Below are 15,815 nucleotides of genomic sequence, written 5' to 3'. Positions count from 1 at the left end.
ATACGTGTTCCTTTGGAGAGTATCTGGGGGAGCCCCATGAGTTTGGTGAAATCTAGTAGCAGGGAGAGGATTCCCTCTCAGGAAATGCAGAGGACTACAGCCGTCCCTTCCACAAAGGCCCCGATAAAAAGGGAAGTCTTGGGGAGAGGCTGGTGTAGCGATGCTGACCAGGAGACCCTTGTACATCGAGGAGTGAATGATCCAGTGAATCTGGGAAGGCGCAGGCCTGTGCTGTGCTGTTCTGCTTTGTGCTGCATAAATCCCTGGGCAGCAGGACAAACTCCGCCAGCTCCCTGTAACCGAGGAACCTGCAGGCAGCTCCCACTTGCTCCTGGAGAGAAAGACACCTGCGAGCAAGACGTGCACAGGGGAACTTCTTTTACTGTGACAGTAGAAATGATGAGTAGAATTGCTGTGTGGCAGGAAAGGCCTATAGGGGCTGGAATGGCTGAAGCAGAGGCACTCTTTCTTTTCCATGACAAGGCTCTGCATGGCATGCTGTGCGTGCTGGAGTCCTGTGTGAAGCTGCTCTGCTCAGGGTCCTCCACATCTGAAGGGACGTAGGATTCTCTATGCTAACCTCTTCTAACAGCATGAGCTATGATAAACGAAGTTGTGAATGATGTCTCAGAGAGTCAGTGTGTCATCTTAGTGAGATGACAAGGAACCAGCATCTCCTAGTGCAAAACATCTGCTTCATGGTTTATTGCACCTGGAGATTCCATGTGTCTGATGCAATTCATGGGTAGATGGTTTATTACACGTTTAACTCTATGAGAGGGAAGGCTGTTTCCTGTATTGGAGAGCCTGAAGACACGGCAGAGCTGTCCCAAAGGGCTTCTTGGAGGTGCCCTTTAGGAAGGATAACTTCTTAGGCCCCATAATAGACAGCCCTACCAAAGCGGATGAGTTACTCAACCTGTTGGTCACCAACGCAAATAGCTACTCAGAGGCATCAAGACTGGATGCAGCCTGGGCTGCAGTGATCACGCACTGGTGGAGTTCGCAGTCCTGAGGGATATGGGTCAAGCAAAGAGTAAAGCCAGGAGCCTAATTTTCAGAAAGCAAAGTTCCAGCTGTTCAAGGAGTCAGTCAATGGCACACCCTGGGAAACTGCCCTCAGGGACAAGGGAGCAGAACAGAAGAGGCAGATATGTAAGGTCGCTTTCTAAAGATGCCAAAATCTCCAACCCCCACGTGTAAGACATAAGAGTAGGAAGGCAGGAGACCAGCATGGCTGAGTAAAGACCTGCTGGTCAAACTAAAGGCAAGAGGGAAATGCAGAGGCAGTGGGAGCAGGGACAGGTGTCCTGGGAAAAGTATAGGGACATTGCAAGTTGTGTAAGGATGGGGTCACAAGGGCAAAGTTTGTCTTGTGCTGAGCTTGGCCAGGAACAGCAAGAATAATATGAAGGGATTGCATAGCTATGTCAGCCAGAAAAGGAAGGTCAAAAAAACTTCAGTCCCCAATGAACAAGACTGGCTAACTGGTAACAAGAGAGAAGGAGAAGACTGACGTACTCCACAAATTTCTGCCTCAGTCTTCACTGGCAGTCTCTGTTCCCACACCTCCTGAGTGGATGGACATCAAGGCACAGACTGGGGGAGCAGAGTCCCTGCCACTGTAGGAGAAGATCAGGTTCAAGAGCACCTGAGGAACCTGAACATACACAAGTCTATGGGACCCAGCGAGATGCATCCCAGAGTCTTGAGGGCATTGACTGATGTAGTAGCAAGCCACCCTGCAGGATTCTGGAAAAGTCACAGCAGACAGGAGAAGTCCCCGGTGACTGGAAGAAGAGAAGCATTGCAGCCATTTTCAAAAAGGGTATCTTGGAGGACCCTGGGAACTACCAGCCTGTCAGCATCACCTCTGTGCCTGGGAAGCTCATGGAATGGATCCTCCTAGAAGCTACGCTCAGGCACCTGGAGGACAGGGAGGTGACTGGAGACAGGCAGCACGGCTTCCCCAAGGGCAAGTCTTGCCTGAGCAACGTGGTGGCCTTCTGTGATGGAGTGACTGCGTCAGGGGACAAGGGAAGAGCTTCGGGTGTCACCTTTGGGGGCCCCTGCAAGGCTTTGACCCAGTCTCCTTCTCTCTGAACGGGAGACAGATGGACCTGGTGGCGGTACTATTGTGTGGACAAGGCAGTGTCCGTGCGCGGTCCGTCCGGGGCCTGTTGGATCCCTTCAGCCGCGGGTCCCGAGGCGGGCGAGCGGCCGGCAGCCGCGCGGGTGCGCACGGGGCCGTGTGCCGGGGCGAGCCGGCAGCGCGGGCAGCGGGCGGCGGCGGGCGCAGTCCCGCCGCGGGCCGCAGGGTGGTGCTCCCGGCCAAGGCGGCGCCGAGCGAGCGGCTGCGGGCGGGGAGGCGGCCGAGCCCGGCCCGGCGCTGCCCGTCACAGCCCAGCCCAGCGCAGCCCAGCGCAGCCCAGCGCAACCGACCCGAGCCGAGCCGAGCCGAGCCGAGCCGGGCGGCGAGCGGTGCCCCGGCCATCCGCTGCCGGGCCACGGCGGCCGCGCTCCGCGCCGCCTGACGGACTCGGCGACAAGGGAGGGAGAGCGGCCGCCGCCCCGCCGCGCTGCTACCGGCGCCGCTTTCCGCGGAGGACTGCGCGGGCGATCGGCGACCCGCGAGACGGAGGCTGTCCGCCGCCCCGCCATGGCGATCGCAAGGCAAGTGCTCTGTCTCGCTGCTTTCCTCTCCGTGCCGCCCGCTCGCCCCGAGCCCCTCCGCTACTCCGTAGCCGAGGAGGGCGAGAGCGGCTCCGTGGTAGCCAACGTGGCGGAGGACGCGGGGCTGGCCCCGGCGCAGCTCTCGGCTCGCCGCGCCCGCCTGGCCTCGGAGGACGGCCGGCAGCGCTTTCGCTTAGACCGCGGCACCGGCCGCCTCGTCGTGGCGGAGAGGCTGGACCGGGAGGAGCTGTGCGGGCAGTCCGGGACGTGCACGCTCCCCTTGGAGCTGCTGCTGGCCGACCCCCTGCAGTTCTTTCGGGTCGAGGTGGCCGTGGAGGACATCAACGACCACTCGCCCGCTTTTCCGGAGGAACGAGTCACTTTGAAGATCCTGGAAAGGAGCGACCCGGGCTCGCGTTTCCCGCTGGAGCGGGCTTGGGACCTGGATGTTGGCAGCAACGGCGTCCAGGCTTACAGCATCGCTCCCGAGAACGAGTACTTTAGTGTCTCCTTCGGGAGTCAGAGTATGGATGAAAAATATGTGGAACTGGTGTTGGAAAAGGCGCTAGACCGAGAGGAGCAGGCAGAGGTGGGTTTCAGTCTCATTGCCGTGGATGGGGGCTCTCCACCCAGGAGCGGGACAACCCAAATCCACATTGTCGTTCTGGATGTCAATGACAACGCTCCCACATTCACGCAGAAGCTGTACATTGGGCAGGTTTTGGAGAACTCCCCAGAGGGCTCTGTGGTTCTCAGTGTGGTGGCAACCGATCAGGACGCAGGACCTAATGGGGACATCACCTATCAGTTCAGCCAAGTGGTGGGCCAGAGCCACTCAGCATTTGTGATTGACCCTGTGAGTGGTGAAATTCGGCTTACAAAACATCTGGACTTTGAGGCAGCAGAGACTCACGAGCTCAGTGTGCGGGCCACGGATGGCGGGGGCCTCTCAGCAATCTGCAAGGTGTTGGTGGAGGTGGTGGATGTGAATGACAACGCACCGGAGCTGGTGGTCAGTTCCTTCAGCAGCCCCCTCCCCGAGAACGTGTTACCCGGGACGGTGGTCGCCCTCTTTGCTGTCAAGGACCGGGATGCTGGTGCCAATGGGAAGATCTCCTGTGCCCTCGAGGACCAGCTGTCGTTCTCCCTGCGGCCGGCCTATAAGAATTACTATGAGCTGGTGACCGTGAGCGTGCTGGACCGGGAGGAGACGGCTCGGTACATCCTCAGTGTCACAGCAGCAGACGCAGGGTCACCTCCTCTCACGACCACCCAGACCTTCACAGTGGACATCTCCGATGTCAACGACAACGCGCCTGTCTTCAACCAGACATCGTACACCATGTACGTGCCTGAGAACAACGTCCCCACGGTGCTCGTTGGAGCCGTCAGCGCCTCGGATGCTGACGTGGGGCCCAATGCCAAGGTGACCTATTCCCTGGCCCCAGCCCAGCCCGCAGAGCAGCCTCCCTGCTCCTGCATCTCCGTGAACTCTGAGAACGGGCACGTGTTTGTGCTGCGGCCCCTGGACTACGAGCGGGTGAGGCAGATCGAGGTCTCGGTGAGCGCCTCCGATGCAGGGAGTCCTCCTCTCAGTGCCAATGTCACTGTCCGCCTGCTTGTGGTGGACGAGAACGACAATGCGCCGCTGGTGCTGTACCCAGCCCAGGACAGCAGCCCAGCGTCCAGCGAGCTGGTGCCCATGTCAGCTGAGGCAGGCTACCTCGTCACCAAGGTGGTGGCCGTCGACGCTGACTCGGGGCAGAACTCGTGGCTCTCGTACCACCTGCTGAGGGCCACTGACCCCGGGCTGTTTGCGGTGGGTGCCCAAAGCGGGGAGGTGCGTCTGAGGAGGCCCGTGACGGAGAGGGACGCCGTGAAGCAGAAGCTCGTCGTCCTGGTGCGAGACAACGGGCGGCCACCGCTGTCAGCCACTGCTGCACTGAGCGCACTCCTGCTCAAGGACTTCTCAGACGTGCGCCTGCCCCACAGCAGCCTGGCCACGGAGGACGAGGGTGGCTCCCTGACCACCTATTTAATCATTTCCTTGGTCTTCGTCTCACTCCTCTTCCTCGTGTCCACAGCAGCCTTTGTCACTCGCAAGGTGTGCAAGAGAAAGGAGCTGAAGGGTGAGCACGTGCTTTATGGCACCGGGCACTTGCAGAGCGGCCTGGCTGATGCGGCCGCTGCGGGGACCCTGCCCCACGCCTATTGCTATGAGATCAGCCTCACCACGGGCTCGGGCAACAGCGAGTTCAAGTTCCTGAAGCCCATCGTCCCCAGCCTGCCACCACAGCACTGTGCCATGGGCGGAGGCGCCGATGATGATCTCGATTTCCCCCGTGGCCCTATGGCCGTGGAGGACACGGCACCAGAGAACCCAGGGACACTCTCTGCGGAACAGTTCAATAGTCTTTCCTTTAACTAGCACGGAGTCAACACGGCCAGAGGCTTTGTGCCTCGTGATAGGAAGGGATCCGGGCTACAGCGTGTGGCAGTGGTTCCTCCAGAGTAAATCTGCATTTGCAATTGGCGTCACCAATTTCCCACAAGCTTGAATTCATATGAAAGTTTGTCTCCACCTCCAAAAAACAACTAAACAAAAGAAACTAATGCTCCCTTACTCAGGAAATTTTTCAGATCCCTTATGGACATTTCTGAAATGCTTCCAGACTGGGGTTGTTTCCCAGGATCCCTGCTAAATTTTTGTCTCACTTGCAATGAGCCAAGACTGTGGAGCCTCGAATTCCATGCTGTAATGTGATGGGATGTTCAGGCAGACAACTCACATGCTCACAGAAATGCACGTAGCCCTTGTCCCTGGTCCAAAAAGGAAGGGAGATGTGAGTACTGTGTCACCATGTGGTGCAAACACAGGGCTCATTCTTCTCTGGCTCCGGGATGTCTGTGTGTCTGTATACGCTGCACTGGTGCTGCCCGGAGAAGAAGGGAGTTGCGCACACCTAACTATTGTGATGTGCACAATTCCCGCTCGACGGGCATGAAGGGTATTGGGACCCTCTGAGGACAGCAGTCGCATCTTCTCTAGGGGAGAGCAGCAGAACACATCTGCCATCTTCCTTTGGCCCATGAGAGGGGGTTGGGCGTGTGGGCTGCCTCCTTGGGATTGCCTTGGAAATAGAGCAGCACCAACGGTGTTGGCATAGGCTGGAAGTGTTCAGAGTTGGGCAAACGTGTTCATTGCCTTTGGGTGCATTGCAAGGAAAGTCCACAAGTTGCTTCAGAGGACTTTGTCTGAAGGCAGAACTGAGATGAACTTGCAAAAGAGCCGTTGAGTTTGGTCTTGTCATTGTTGTTGCTGAATTCAGAGGTTTGTGGATGGCAGTGGCAAGCTGTCCCAATATGATTTTCTGGGTTTGTGTTAGAGCATTTGCATTCTCCTTTTTGCCCTTCCTCCTTCTAGTCTGTGAGCTTCGTTTAGCATTGTTTTGCCTATTCCTCTTCAGAAGGACTGTCACCCCAGGTATAATAACAGATTGTTTGAGCGAAGGCCATGTGACATGGAATATTTGGAAGCCCTCACGCTCTGTGCTGCTGCAGTTATGAAGTGTATCGTTGTAAGACGGGATACCCTTGTGTGTAAAAGAGAAATAAAGGGAACGCCTGAATGCCTTGTGTGGAGACAGTGGTCTTTGTAGAGATGTTCTTCCTGCAAAAGCTCACTCAAGGTTTTCCAAAGACTGGGAATTTTTTTCTCATTTTATGCCTTGGCTGAGGTAAAGTTGAGTGGGTACATTCCTTCAGCTTGGAGACGCGGCTGACAGAGCATTTGGGAAAAACGTGGGGAGCAGGGAAATGCTGTCAGGGCTCTGTGGGTCTTCTGAGCACTGAGCTCTTGGCTGTGACAGAGCCCAGTTAGATCCAGGTGAGGGGAAACTGTCCCCTCCCCTGACAGGAGGCCTGGATGTGCAAAGGCCTCTGCAGTGCAGTGAGGTTGGGGAACGATGCTGCCAAGTCTCCCAACAGCTCCAGCTGCAGGTGGCAACTCTGAGGTTTTTCAGCACAAAGTATTTTAATTCTAAAGGTTTTCAGGAGATGGATGGTACAAAGACAGCATACGTGTTCCTTTGGAGAGTATCTGGGGGAGCCCCATGAGTTTGGTGAAATCTAGTAGCAGGGAGAGGATTCCCTCTCAGGAAATGCAGAGGACTACAGCCGTCCCTTCCACAAAGGCCCCAATAAAAAGGGAAGTCTTGGGGAGAGGCTGGTGTAGCGATGCTGACCACATGACTCTTGTACATCGAGGAGTGAATGATCCAGTGAAACAGGGAAGGCGCAGGCCTGTGCTGTGCTGTTCTGCTTTGTGCTGCATAAATCCCTGGGCAGCAGGACAAACTCCGCCAGCTCCCTGTAACCGAGGAACCTGCAGGCAGCTCCCACTTGCTCCTGGAGAGAAAGACACCTGCGAGCAAGATGTGCACAGGGGAACTTCTTTTACTGTGACAGTAGAAATGATGAGTAGAATTGCTGTGTGGCAGGAAAGGCCTGTAATATTAGGAATGGCTGAAGCAGAGGCACTCTTTCTTTTCCGTGACAGGGCTCTGCATGGCATGCTGCGCGTGGCTGGAGTCCTGTGTGAAGCTGCTCTGCTCAGGGTCCTCCACCTCTGAAGGACTCTCTATGCTAATCTCTTCCAATTGCGTGACTGTCCTGGTTTCAGCCAGGATAGAGTTAACTTTCCTTGGGCTGAGAGTGAGCACAGGTACAGGGCCAGGCCCAGATGTGTCATTGCAGTATGCCATATCATGGGACGTCATGCTCAGTACGTAGGCAGATTCGTGCTCGCTCATGCCCTGTTTCTGTTTCGGTTCCCCAGTCAGCACGGTGGGATTTCTGGTGTGGTCGGTCGCTGCTGGGGGGGACGGGCTGCGTACCAGTCACCGGTTGGTGATCCACTGCTGCATTTTACCCGTTTGGACTTACTATTGTTACTGTTGTCTTCTTACTGTTACTAAATTTTTTTTTATTCTCACCTACGATTTTTTTTTTTTGTCCCTCCCCTACTTCCCTGGGGGCGGGGGGGGAGGGGCGGGGGGGGAGGGGGAAGTAAACGACTGGCCACGTGGTGATTGGCTACTGGCCGAGTTCAAGCCTCGACAGTCTTTCTTGTGCCCAACCTGGGGCCTGAGGTTTGAGATAATGACAGAATGGGTAATAATGTTGATTACTTGGCTCCTTAAGATTTTCTCACCTCACTTGCAATATGTATTTCCCATGCTGTTGCTCACAGTCCCTGGGACTTGGGTTAAGATTTTGGTTTTGCTGTACTTTGTAATGCTGATCTATGACAGGGTGCAGTCATCGGTCCTGGAGCTATCTACAATTATGTTTGAGACATTCAAGACTTTCAGATATCCTTGCAATGTTGACATTAACATGGTCATCTTACTGCTAGGAGCTAGTGTGTTCCTTCATGTGGTTCAGGTTTTGCTCAGGATTAAGCAACTATTTAAGAGTATCACCTGGAACTCTACCCCAAGGTTGGAGAATTATGAGTGGCCGGGGGTGTGGAGTAGCATGGGCAAGTACCTAGAACAGTGGGTACATCCAGTGTATAGGAACGTCACTCCTGAAGAGGTGCAGAATCCTGAGGAAGTAGTAAAATATTTGGAAAAAATATGTTGTTGCCCGGGTCATTCCAGAGAGACACAGCTCACTGCAACGTGCTGGGCCCTGGCCCACGCTTACTGGGTGCTATTAAACACTGTTCAGCACTCTCAAGAGGAAGAGAAGGGCTCTGGATCTGGTAAAAAAGTAACAGAAACTGCAGCCACTACAAGCCCGGGGCCGGGCGCTGCAGCTGAACCAGAGAACCAACCCATGACGGTGTCAGTTGCTGCCAGACATAAGAATAAATACAGAAGAAAATCCCCTCGCAGTGTACAGGGTGAGGATGAACCAGGCCCGTCACAAGAACAGGAAGAGGAGGCAGAGCCAGTGATAGTCACTGGATGCTTATCCCTGAGTGAGCTGCAAGACATGCGAAAAGATTTCAGCCACCATCCAGGTGAGCAACTCGTTACCTGACTGCTCAGATGCTGGGATAGTGGGACCAGCAGTGTGGAATTAGAGGGCAGGGAGGCCAGGCAGCTGGGATCCCTTTCTAGGGAAGGGGGCATCGGCAAAGCCATTGGAAAGAAGACACAAAATCTCAAGCTCTGGAGGCGACTCCTGTCAAGTGTGAGGGAGAGGTATCCCTTCAAGAAAGGTTTTGTATGTCATCCAAGTAATTCGACCGCTGTGGAGAGAGGTAATCAATACTTGAGGTAGCTAGCAGTGTGGGAAATGCTTTACTATGACCCAGATAATGCACGGCTACCCACAGATCCAGATGAAGTCCGATGTACCTGGCCCATGTGGTGGAAGTTTGTACGGAGAACACCATCATCATATGCCAATGCATTGGAAGTAATGGGCTGGAGAGACAAAAAGGGACAAAGTGGATGAATTGGCTCACCGACTACAACAGTAGGAAGAAAGTCTCTCTTCCTCCCTCATCGCAGCTGTGGAGAAACTATCTGAAGAATTCCAGCAATTTAAAGAGGACATGTCCTACTGCCCACCTGCACGGACTAGAATCTTGGCTATGAGGAACAGTTATTTCTCTACTCGAGAGAACCGTTACACACCACGGGGGAAGCTGTGGCATTGCCTGCATGACTGTGGAGAAGACATGAAGAAACGGGATGGAAAACTGACCTACCTCCTAGAATAGCAGGTATGTGAGTTGGAAGGAAGAACGAGTACAAAACGGGGTTCTTTTAGAAGAAATGCTGCTCCGCTTTCCAGTAATCAAGTGCCCAAACTGAGCAGAAAGGTCGACTCTGCTCACGATCCTATGAGAAGAACTTGTGATTTGTATTCACAAGCAGTGAGTGATCAAGATGAGGCTGAAACCCGTGCACACCACACTAACCCATTTGTCGTTAGCGAGTATTATGATCAACATTAGAGGGGCCCTGCCTCCAGGCAGGCGGAGGACAGGGAGAACCGAGTTTACTGGACTGTGTGCATTCGATGGCCTGGCACGTCTGACCCCCAGCAGTAGAAGGCTTTAGTGGACACTGGTGCTCAATGCACCCTAATACCGTCAAATTTTAAAGGGGCAGAGCCCATCGGTATTTCAGGAGTGACAGGGGGGTCTCAACAGCTGACTGTAGTGGAGGCCAAGGTGAGCCTAAGTGGAAAAGAGTAGGAAAAACACCCCATTGTGATTGGCCCAGACGCTCCATGTATTCTTGGCATAGATTATGTCAGAAGAGGGTATTTTAAGGACCCAAAAGTGTATTGGTGGCCTTTTGGTATAGCTGCCTTGGAAACAGAAGAAACTAAACAGCCGTCTGTGTTACCTGGTCTCTGAGAGGATCCTTCTGTTGTGGGATTGCTGAGGGTCAAAGAACAATTGCCACTACAACGGTGCACCAACGGCAATATCGCACCAGTCGAGACTCTGTAATCCCTGTCCATAAACTGATTCGTCAGCTAGAGAGCCAAGGAGTCATCAGCAAGACGCGCTGCCCCTTTAACAGCCCCATATGGCCAGTGCGAAAGTCTAATGGAGAGTGGAGATCGACAGTGGACTATCGTGGCCTGAATGAAGTCACGGCACCGCTGAGTGCTGCCGTGCCAGACATGTTGGAACTGCAATATGAACTAGAGTGGAAGGCAAGCAAGTGGTACGCCATGATCGATATTGCTAAGGCATTTTTCTGCATTCCTCTGGCAGCAGAGTGCAGGCCACAGCTTGCTTTTACCTGGAGGGGTGTCCAACACACCTGGAATCGACTGTCGCAGGGGTGGAAACACAGCCCCACCATTTGCCATGGACTGATCCAGACTGCACTGGAACAGAGTGAAGCCCCAGAGTACTTACAGTACATTGATGACATCAGCGTATGGGGTAATAGAGCAGAAGCATTTTTTGAGAAAGGGGAGAAAATAATCCAAAGCCTTCTGAGAGAATTCTTGCCATAAAGCGTGGTAAGGTCAAGGGACCTGCACAAGAGATTCAGTTTTTAGGAGTAAAATGACAAGAGGGACATCGTCAGATTCCAATGGAGGTGATTAATAAAATAACAGCTATGTCCCCACCAACTAACAGAGAGGAAATGCAAGCTTTCTTAGGTCTTGTGGGTTTCTGGAGACAGCACATTCCAAATTACAGTCAGATTGTCAGCCCTCTCTATCAAGTGACCTAGAAAAATAATGATTTTATATGAGGCCCGGAGCAAGAACAAGTTTTTGAACAAATTAAAGAGGAAATAGTCCATGCAGTAGCCCTCGGGCCAGTTTGGACAGGACAAGATGTTAAAAATGTGCTCTACACTGCAGCCGGGAAGAACGGCCCTACCTGGAGTCTCTGGCAGAGAGCACCAGGGGAGACTCGGGGTCGACCCCTGGGGTTTTGGAGTCAGGGATACAGAGGATCAGAAGACTGCTATACTCCAACCGAAAAGGAGATACTGGCAACATATGAAGGGGTCTGAGCTGCTTCAGAGGTGACCGGGACTGAAGCACAGCTCCTCCTGGCTCCCCGACTGCCAGTGCTGGGCTGGTTGTTCAAAGGGAGTGTCCCTGATACACACCATGCAACTGATGCCACGTGCAATAAACGGGTCACATTAATCACACAACAGACTCAAACAGGGAGCCCCAGCCTTCCAGGAATATTGGAAGTGATTACAAACTGGCCAGAAGGCAGAGATTTTGGAATGGTGCCAGAGGAAGAGGTGACGCGTGCTGAAGAGGCCCCACATATAATAAACTACTGGATAATGAGAAGCGATGTGCCCTGTTTACCGATGGGTCCTGTTGTATTGTGGGGAAACATGGAAGGTGAAAAGCAGCTGTGTGGAGTCGCGCTGAAGCTGCTGAAGTAGAAGGTGTATCGAGTCAGTTCGCAGAAGTGAAAGCATCCGGCTGGCCTTGAATATCGCTGAGTGAGAAAAGTGGCCAGTGCTCTACCCCTATACTGAGTCATGGATGGTGGCAAATGCGCTGTGGGGGTGGTTACAGCTGTGGAAACGGAGCAAGAGGCAGGAACCTGAATTACTGGAAAACAAAGTTCTAGCTGTTCAAGGAGTGAGTCAATGGCACACCCTGGGAAACTGCCCTCAGGGACAAGGGAGCAGAACAGAAGAGGCAGATCTGTAAGGACACTTTCTAAAGAGCCCAAAAGCTCCCAATCCATAGCTGTAAGAAATCAGGGTAGGAAGGCAGGAGACCAGCATGGCTGAGTAAAGATCTGGTGGTCAAACTAAAGGCAAGAAGGAAATGCAGAGGCAGTGGGAGCAGGGACAGGTGTCCTGGGAAAAGTATAGGGACATTGCCTGGTTGTGTAGGGATGGGGTCAGAAGGCCAAGGTGTGTCTGGAGCTGACCTTGGCCAGGAACAGCAAGAATAATACAAAGGGATTGCATAGCTATGTCAGCCAGAAAAGGAAGGTCAAAGAAAGTGCAGTCCCCAATGAACAAGACCGGCAAACTAGTAACAACAGAGAAGACTGACTCAGAAATTTCTGCCTCAGTCTTCACTGGCAGTGTCTCTTCCCACACCTCTCGAGTAGATGGATATCAAGGCACAGACTGGGGGAGCAGAGTCCCTGCCACTGTAGGAGAAGATCAGGTTCAAGAGCACCTGAGGAACCTGAACATACACAAGTCTATGGGACCCAGCGAGATGCATCCCAGAGTCTTGAGGGCATTGACTGATGTAGTAGCAAGCCACCCTGCAGGATTCTGGAAAAGTCACAGCAGACAGGAGAAGTCCCCGGTGACTGGAAGAAGAGAAGCATTGCAGCCATTTTCAAAAAGGGTATCTTGGAGGACCCTGGGAACTACCAGCCTGTCAGCATCACCTCTGTGCCTGGGAAGCTCATGGAACGGATCCTCCTAGAAGCTACGCTCAGGCACCTGGAGGACAGGGAGGTGATTGGAGACAGGCAGCACGGCTTCCCCAAGGGCAAGTCTTGCCTGAGCAACGTGGTGGCCTTCTGTGATGGAGTGACTGCGTCAGGGGACAAGGGAAGAGCTTCGGGTGTCAGCTTTGGGGGCCCCTGCAAGGCTTTGACACAGTCTCCTTCTGTCTGAACGGGAGACAGATGGACCTGGTGGCGGTACTATTGTGTGGACAAGGCAGTGTCCGTGCGCGGTCCGTCCGGGGCCTGTTGGATCCCTTCAGCCGCGGGTCCCGAGGCGGGCGAGCGGCCGGCAGCCGCGCGGGTGCGCACGGGGCCGTGTGCCGGGGCGAGCCGGCAGCGCGGGCAGCGGGCGGCGGCGGGCGCAGTCCCGCCGCGGGCCGCAGGGTGGTGCTCCCGGCCAAGGCGGCGCCGAGCGAGCGGCTGCGGGCGGGGAGGCGGCCGAGCCCGGCCCGGCGCTGCCCGTCACAGCCCAGCCCAGCACAGCCCAGCCCAGCACAGCACAGCCCAGCGCAGCCCAGCGCAGCCCAGCACAGCCGAGCCGAGCCCAGCCGAGCCGAGCCGAGCCGAGCAGGGCAGCGAGCGGTGCCCCGGCCATCCGCTGCCGGGCCACGGCGGCCGCGCTCCGCGCCGCCTGACGGACTCGGCGACAAGGGAGGGAGAGCGGCCGCCGCCCCGCCGCGCTGCTACCGGCGCCGCTTTCCGCGGAGGACTGCGCGGGCGATCGGCGACCCGCGAGACGGAGGCTGTCCGCCGCCCCGCCATGGCGATCGCAAGGCAAGTGCTCTGTCTCGCTGCTTTCCTCTCCGTGCCGCCCGCTCGCCCCGAGCCCCTCCGCTACTCCGTAGCCGAGGAGGGCGAGAGCGGCTCCGTGGTAGCCAACGTGGCGGAGGACGCGGGGCTGGCCCCGGCGCAGCTCTCGGCTCGCCGCGCCCGCCTGGCCTCGGAGGACGGCCGGCAGCGCTTTCGCTTAGACCGCGGCACCGGCCGCCTCGTCGTGGCGGAGAGGCTGGACCGGGAGGAGCTGTGCGGGCAGTCCGGGACGTGCACGCTCCCCTTGGAGCTGCTGCTGGCCGACCCCTTGCAGTTCTTTCGGGTCGAGGTGGCCGTGGAGGACATCAACGACCACTCGCCCGCTTTCCCGGAGGAACAAGTCACTTTGAAGATCCTGGAAACGAGCAACCCGGGCTCGCGTTTCCCGCTGGAGGGGGCTCGGGACCTGGATGTTGGCAGCAACGGCGTCCAGGCTTACAGCATCGCTCCCGAGAACGAGTACTTTAGCGTCTCCTTCGGGAGTCAGAGAGGGGGCAAGAAGTATGTGGAATTGGTGTTGGAAAAGGCGCTAGACCGAGAGGAGCAGGCAGAGGTGGGTTTCAGTCTCATTGCCATGGACGGGGGCTCTCCACCCAGGAGTGGCACCACCCAAATCCACATTATCGTTCTGGATGTCAATGACAACGCTCCCATCTTCACACAGGACTTGTATGTTGGGCAGGTTTTGGAGAACTCCCCAGAGGGCTCTGTGGTTCTCAGCGTGGTGGCAACCGATCAGGATGCAGGACCTAATGGGGACATCACCTATCAGTTCAGCCAAGTGGTGGGCCAGAGCCACTCAGCATTTGTGATTGACCCTGTGAGTGGTGAAATTCGACTCACGGAGCCTCTGGACTTTGAGGCAGCAGAGACTCATGAGCTCAGTGTGCGGGTCACGGACGGCGGGGGCCTCTCAGCAATCTGCAGGGTGTTGGTGGAGGTGGTGGATGTGAATGACAACGCACCGGAGCTGGTGGTCAGTTCCTTCAGCAGCCCCCTCCCCGAGAACGTGTTACCCGGGACGGTGGTCGCCCTCTTTGCTGTCAAGGACCGGGATGCTGGTGCCAATGGGAAGATCTCCTGTGCCCTCGAGGACCAGCTGTCGTTCTCCCTGCGGCCGGCCTATAAGAATTACTATGAGCTGGTGACCGTGAGCGTGCTGGACCGGGAGGAGACGGCTCGGTACATCCTCAGTGTCACAGCAGCAGACGCGGGGTCACCTCCTCTCACGACCACCCAGACCTTCACAGTGGACATCTCCGATGTCAACGACAACGCGCCTGTCTTCAACCAGACATCGTACACCATGTACGTGCCTGAGAACAACGTCCCCACGGTACTCGTTGGAGCCGTCAGCGCCTCGGATGCTGACGTGGGGCCCAATGCCAAGGTGACCTATTCCCTGGCCCCAGCCCAGCCCGCAGAGCAGCCTCCCTGCTCCTGCATCTCCGTGAACTCTGAGAACGGGCACGTGTTTGTGCTGCGGCCCCTGGACTACGAGCGGGTGAGGCAGATCGAGGTCTCGGTGAGCGCCTCCGATGCAGGGAGTCCTCCTCTCAGTGCCAATGTCACTGTCCGCCTGCTTGTGGTGGATGAGAACGACAATGCGCCGCTGGTGCTGTACCCAGCCCAGGACAGCAGCCCAGCGTCCAGCGAGCTGGTGCCCATGTCAGCTGAGGCAGGCTACCTCGTCACCAAGGTGGTGGCCGTCGATGCTGACTCGGGGCAGAACTCGTGGCTCTCGTACCACCTGCTGAGGGCCACTGACCCCGGGCTGTTTGCGGTGGGTGCCCAAAGCGGGGAGGTGCGTCTGAGGAGGCTTGTGACGGAGAGGGACGCCGTGAAGCAGAAGCTCGTCGTCCTGGTGCGAGACAACGGGCGGCCACCGCTGTCAGCCACTGCTGCACTGAGCGCACTCCTGCTCAAGGACTTCTCAGACGTGCGCCTGCCCCACAGCAGCCTGGCCACGGAGGACGAGGGTGGCTCCCTGACCACCTATTTAATCATTTCCTTGGTCTTCGTCTCACTCCTCTTCCTCGTGTCCACAGCAGCCTTTGTCACTCGCAAGGTGTGCAAGAGAAAGGAGCTGACGGGTGAGCACGTGCTTTATGGCACCGGGCACTTGCAGAGCGGCCTGGCTGATGCGGCCGCTGCGGGGATCCTGCCCCACGCCTATTGCTATGAGATCAGCCTCACCACGGGCTCGGGCAACAGCGAGTTCAAGTTCCTGAAGCCCATCGTCCCCAGCCTGCCACCACAGCAATGTGCCATGGGCGGAGGCACCGATGATGACCTTGATTTCCCCCGTGGCCCTATGGCCGTGGAGGACACGGCACCAGAGAACCCAGGGACGCTCTCTGCGGAACAGTTCAATAGTCTTTCCTTTAACTAG

The 15,815-nt window shown here is 56.0% G+C and overlaps 2 protein-coding genes across 2 annotated transcripts; both read left to right on the top strand.

The window, feature by feature from the left end:
- Positions 1-2,476: 2,476 nt before the first annotated feature.
- On the top strand, positions 2,477-5,101 carry LOC141929192 (protocadherin beta-15-like). The gene has a single exon (XM_074838374.1). It carries the CDS (start codon positions 2,660-2,662, stop codon positions 5,099-5,101), a length of 2,442 nt encoding a protein of 813 aa, XP_074694475.1. The 5' UTR covers positions 2,477-2,659.
- Positions 5,102-13,177: 8,076 nt separating this feature from the next.
- Positions 13,178-15,815, top strand: LOC141929191 (protocadherin beta-15-like). Its single transcript, XM_074838372.1, has one exon. The coding sequence runs from the start codon at positions 13,374-13,376 to the stop codon at positions 15,813-15,815; it is 2,442 nt and encodes an 813-aa protein (XP_074694473.1). The 5' UTR covers positions 13,178-13,373.

This window comes from Strix aluco, chromosome 13 (genome assembly GCF_031877795.1).
Source record: "Strix aluco isolate bStrAlu1 chromosome 13, bStrAlu1.hap1, whole genome shotgun sequence".
NCBI classification, from domain to species: domain Eukaryota; kingdom Metazoa; phylum Chordata; class Aves; order Strigiformes; family Strigidae; genus Strix; species Strix aluco.
The sequence above is the reverse complement of the archived record's forward strand: the minus strand, read 5'-3'. Positions and strand labels throughout refer to the sequence as shown.

What these genes read in the sequence shown, in the direction of transcription:
- LOC141929192 (XM_074838374.1), top strand. Translation starts at nt 2,660, where the DNA reads ATGGCGATCGCAAGGCAAGTGCTCTGTCTCGCTGCTTTCCTCTCCGTG.
- LOC141929191 (XM_074838372.1), top strand. Translation starts at nt 13,374, where the DNA reads ATGGCGATCGCAAGGCAAGTGCTCTGTCTCGCTGCTTTCCTCTCCGTG.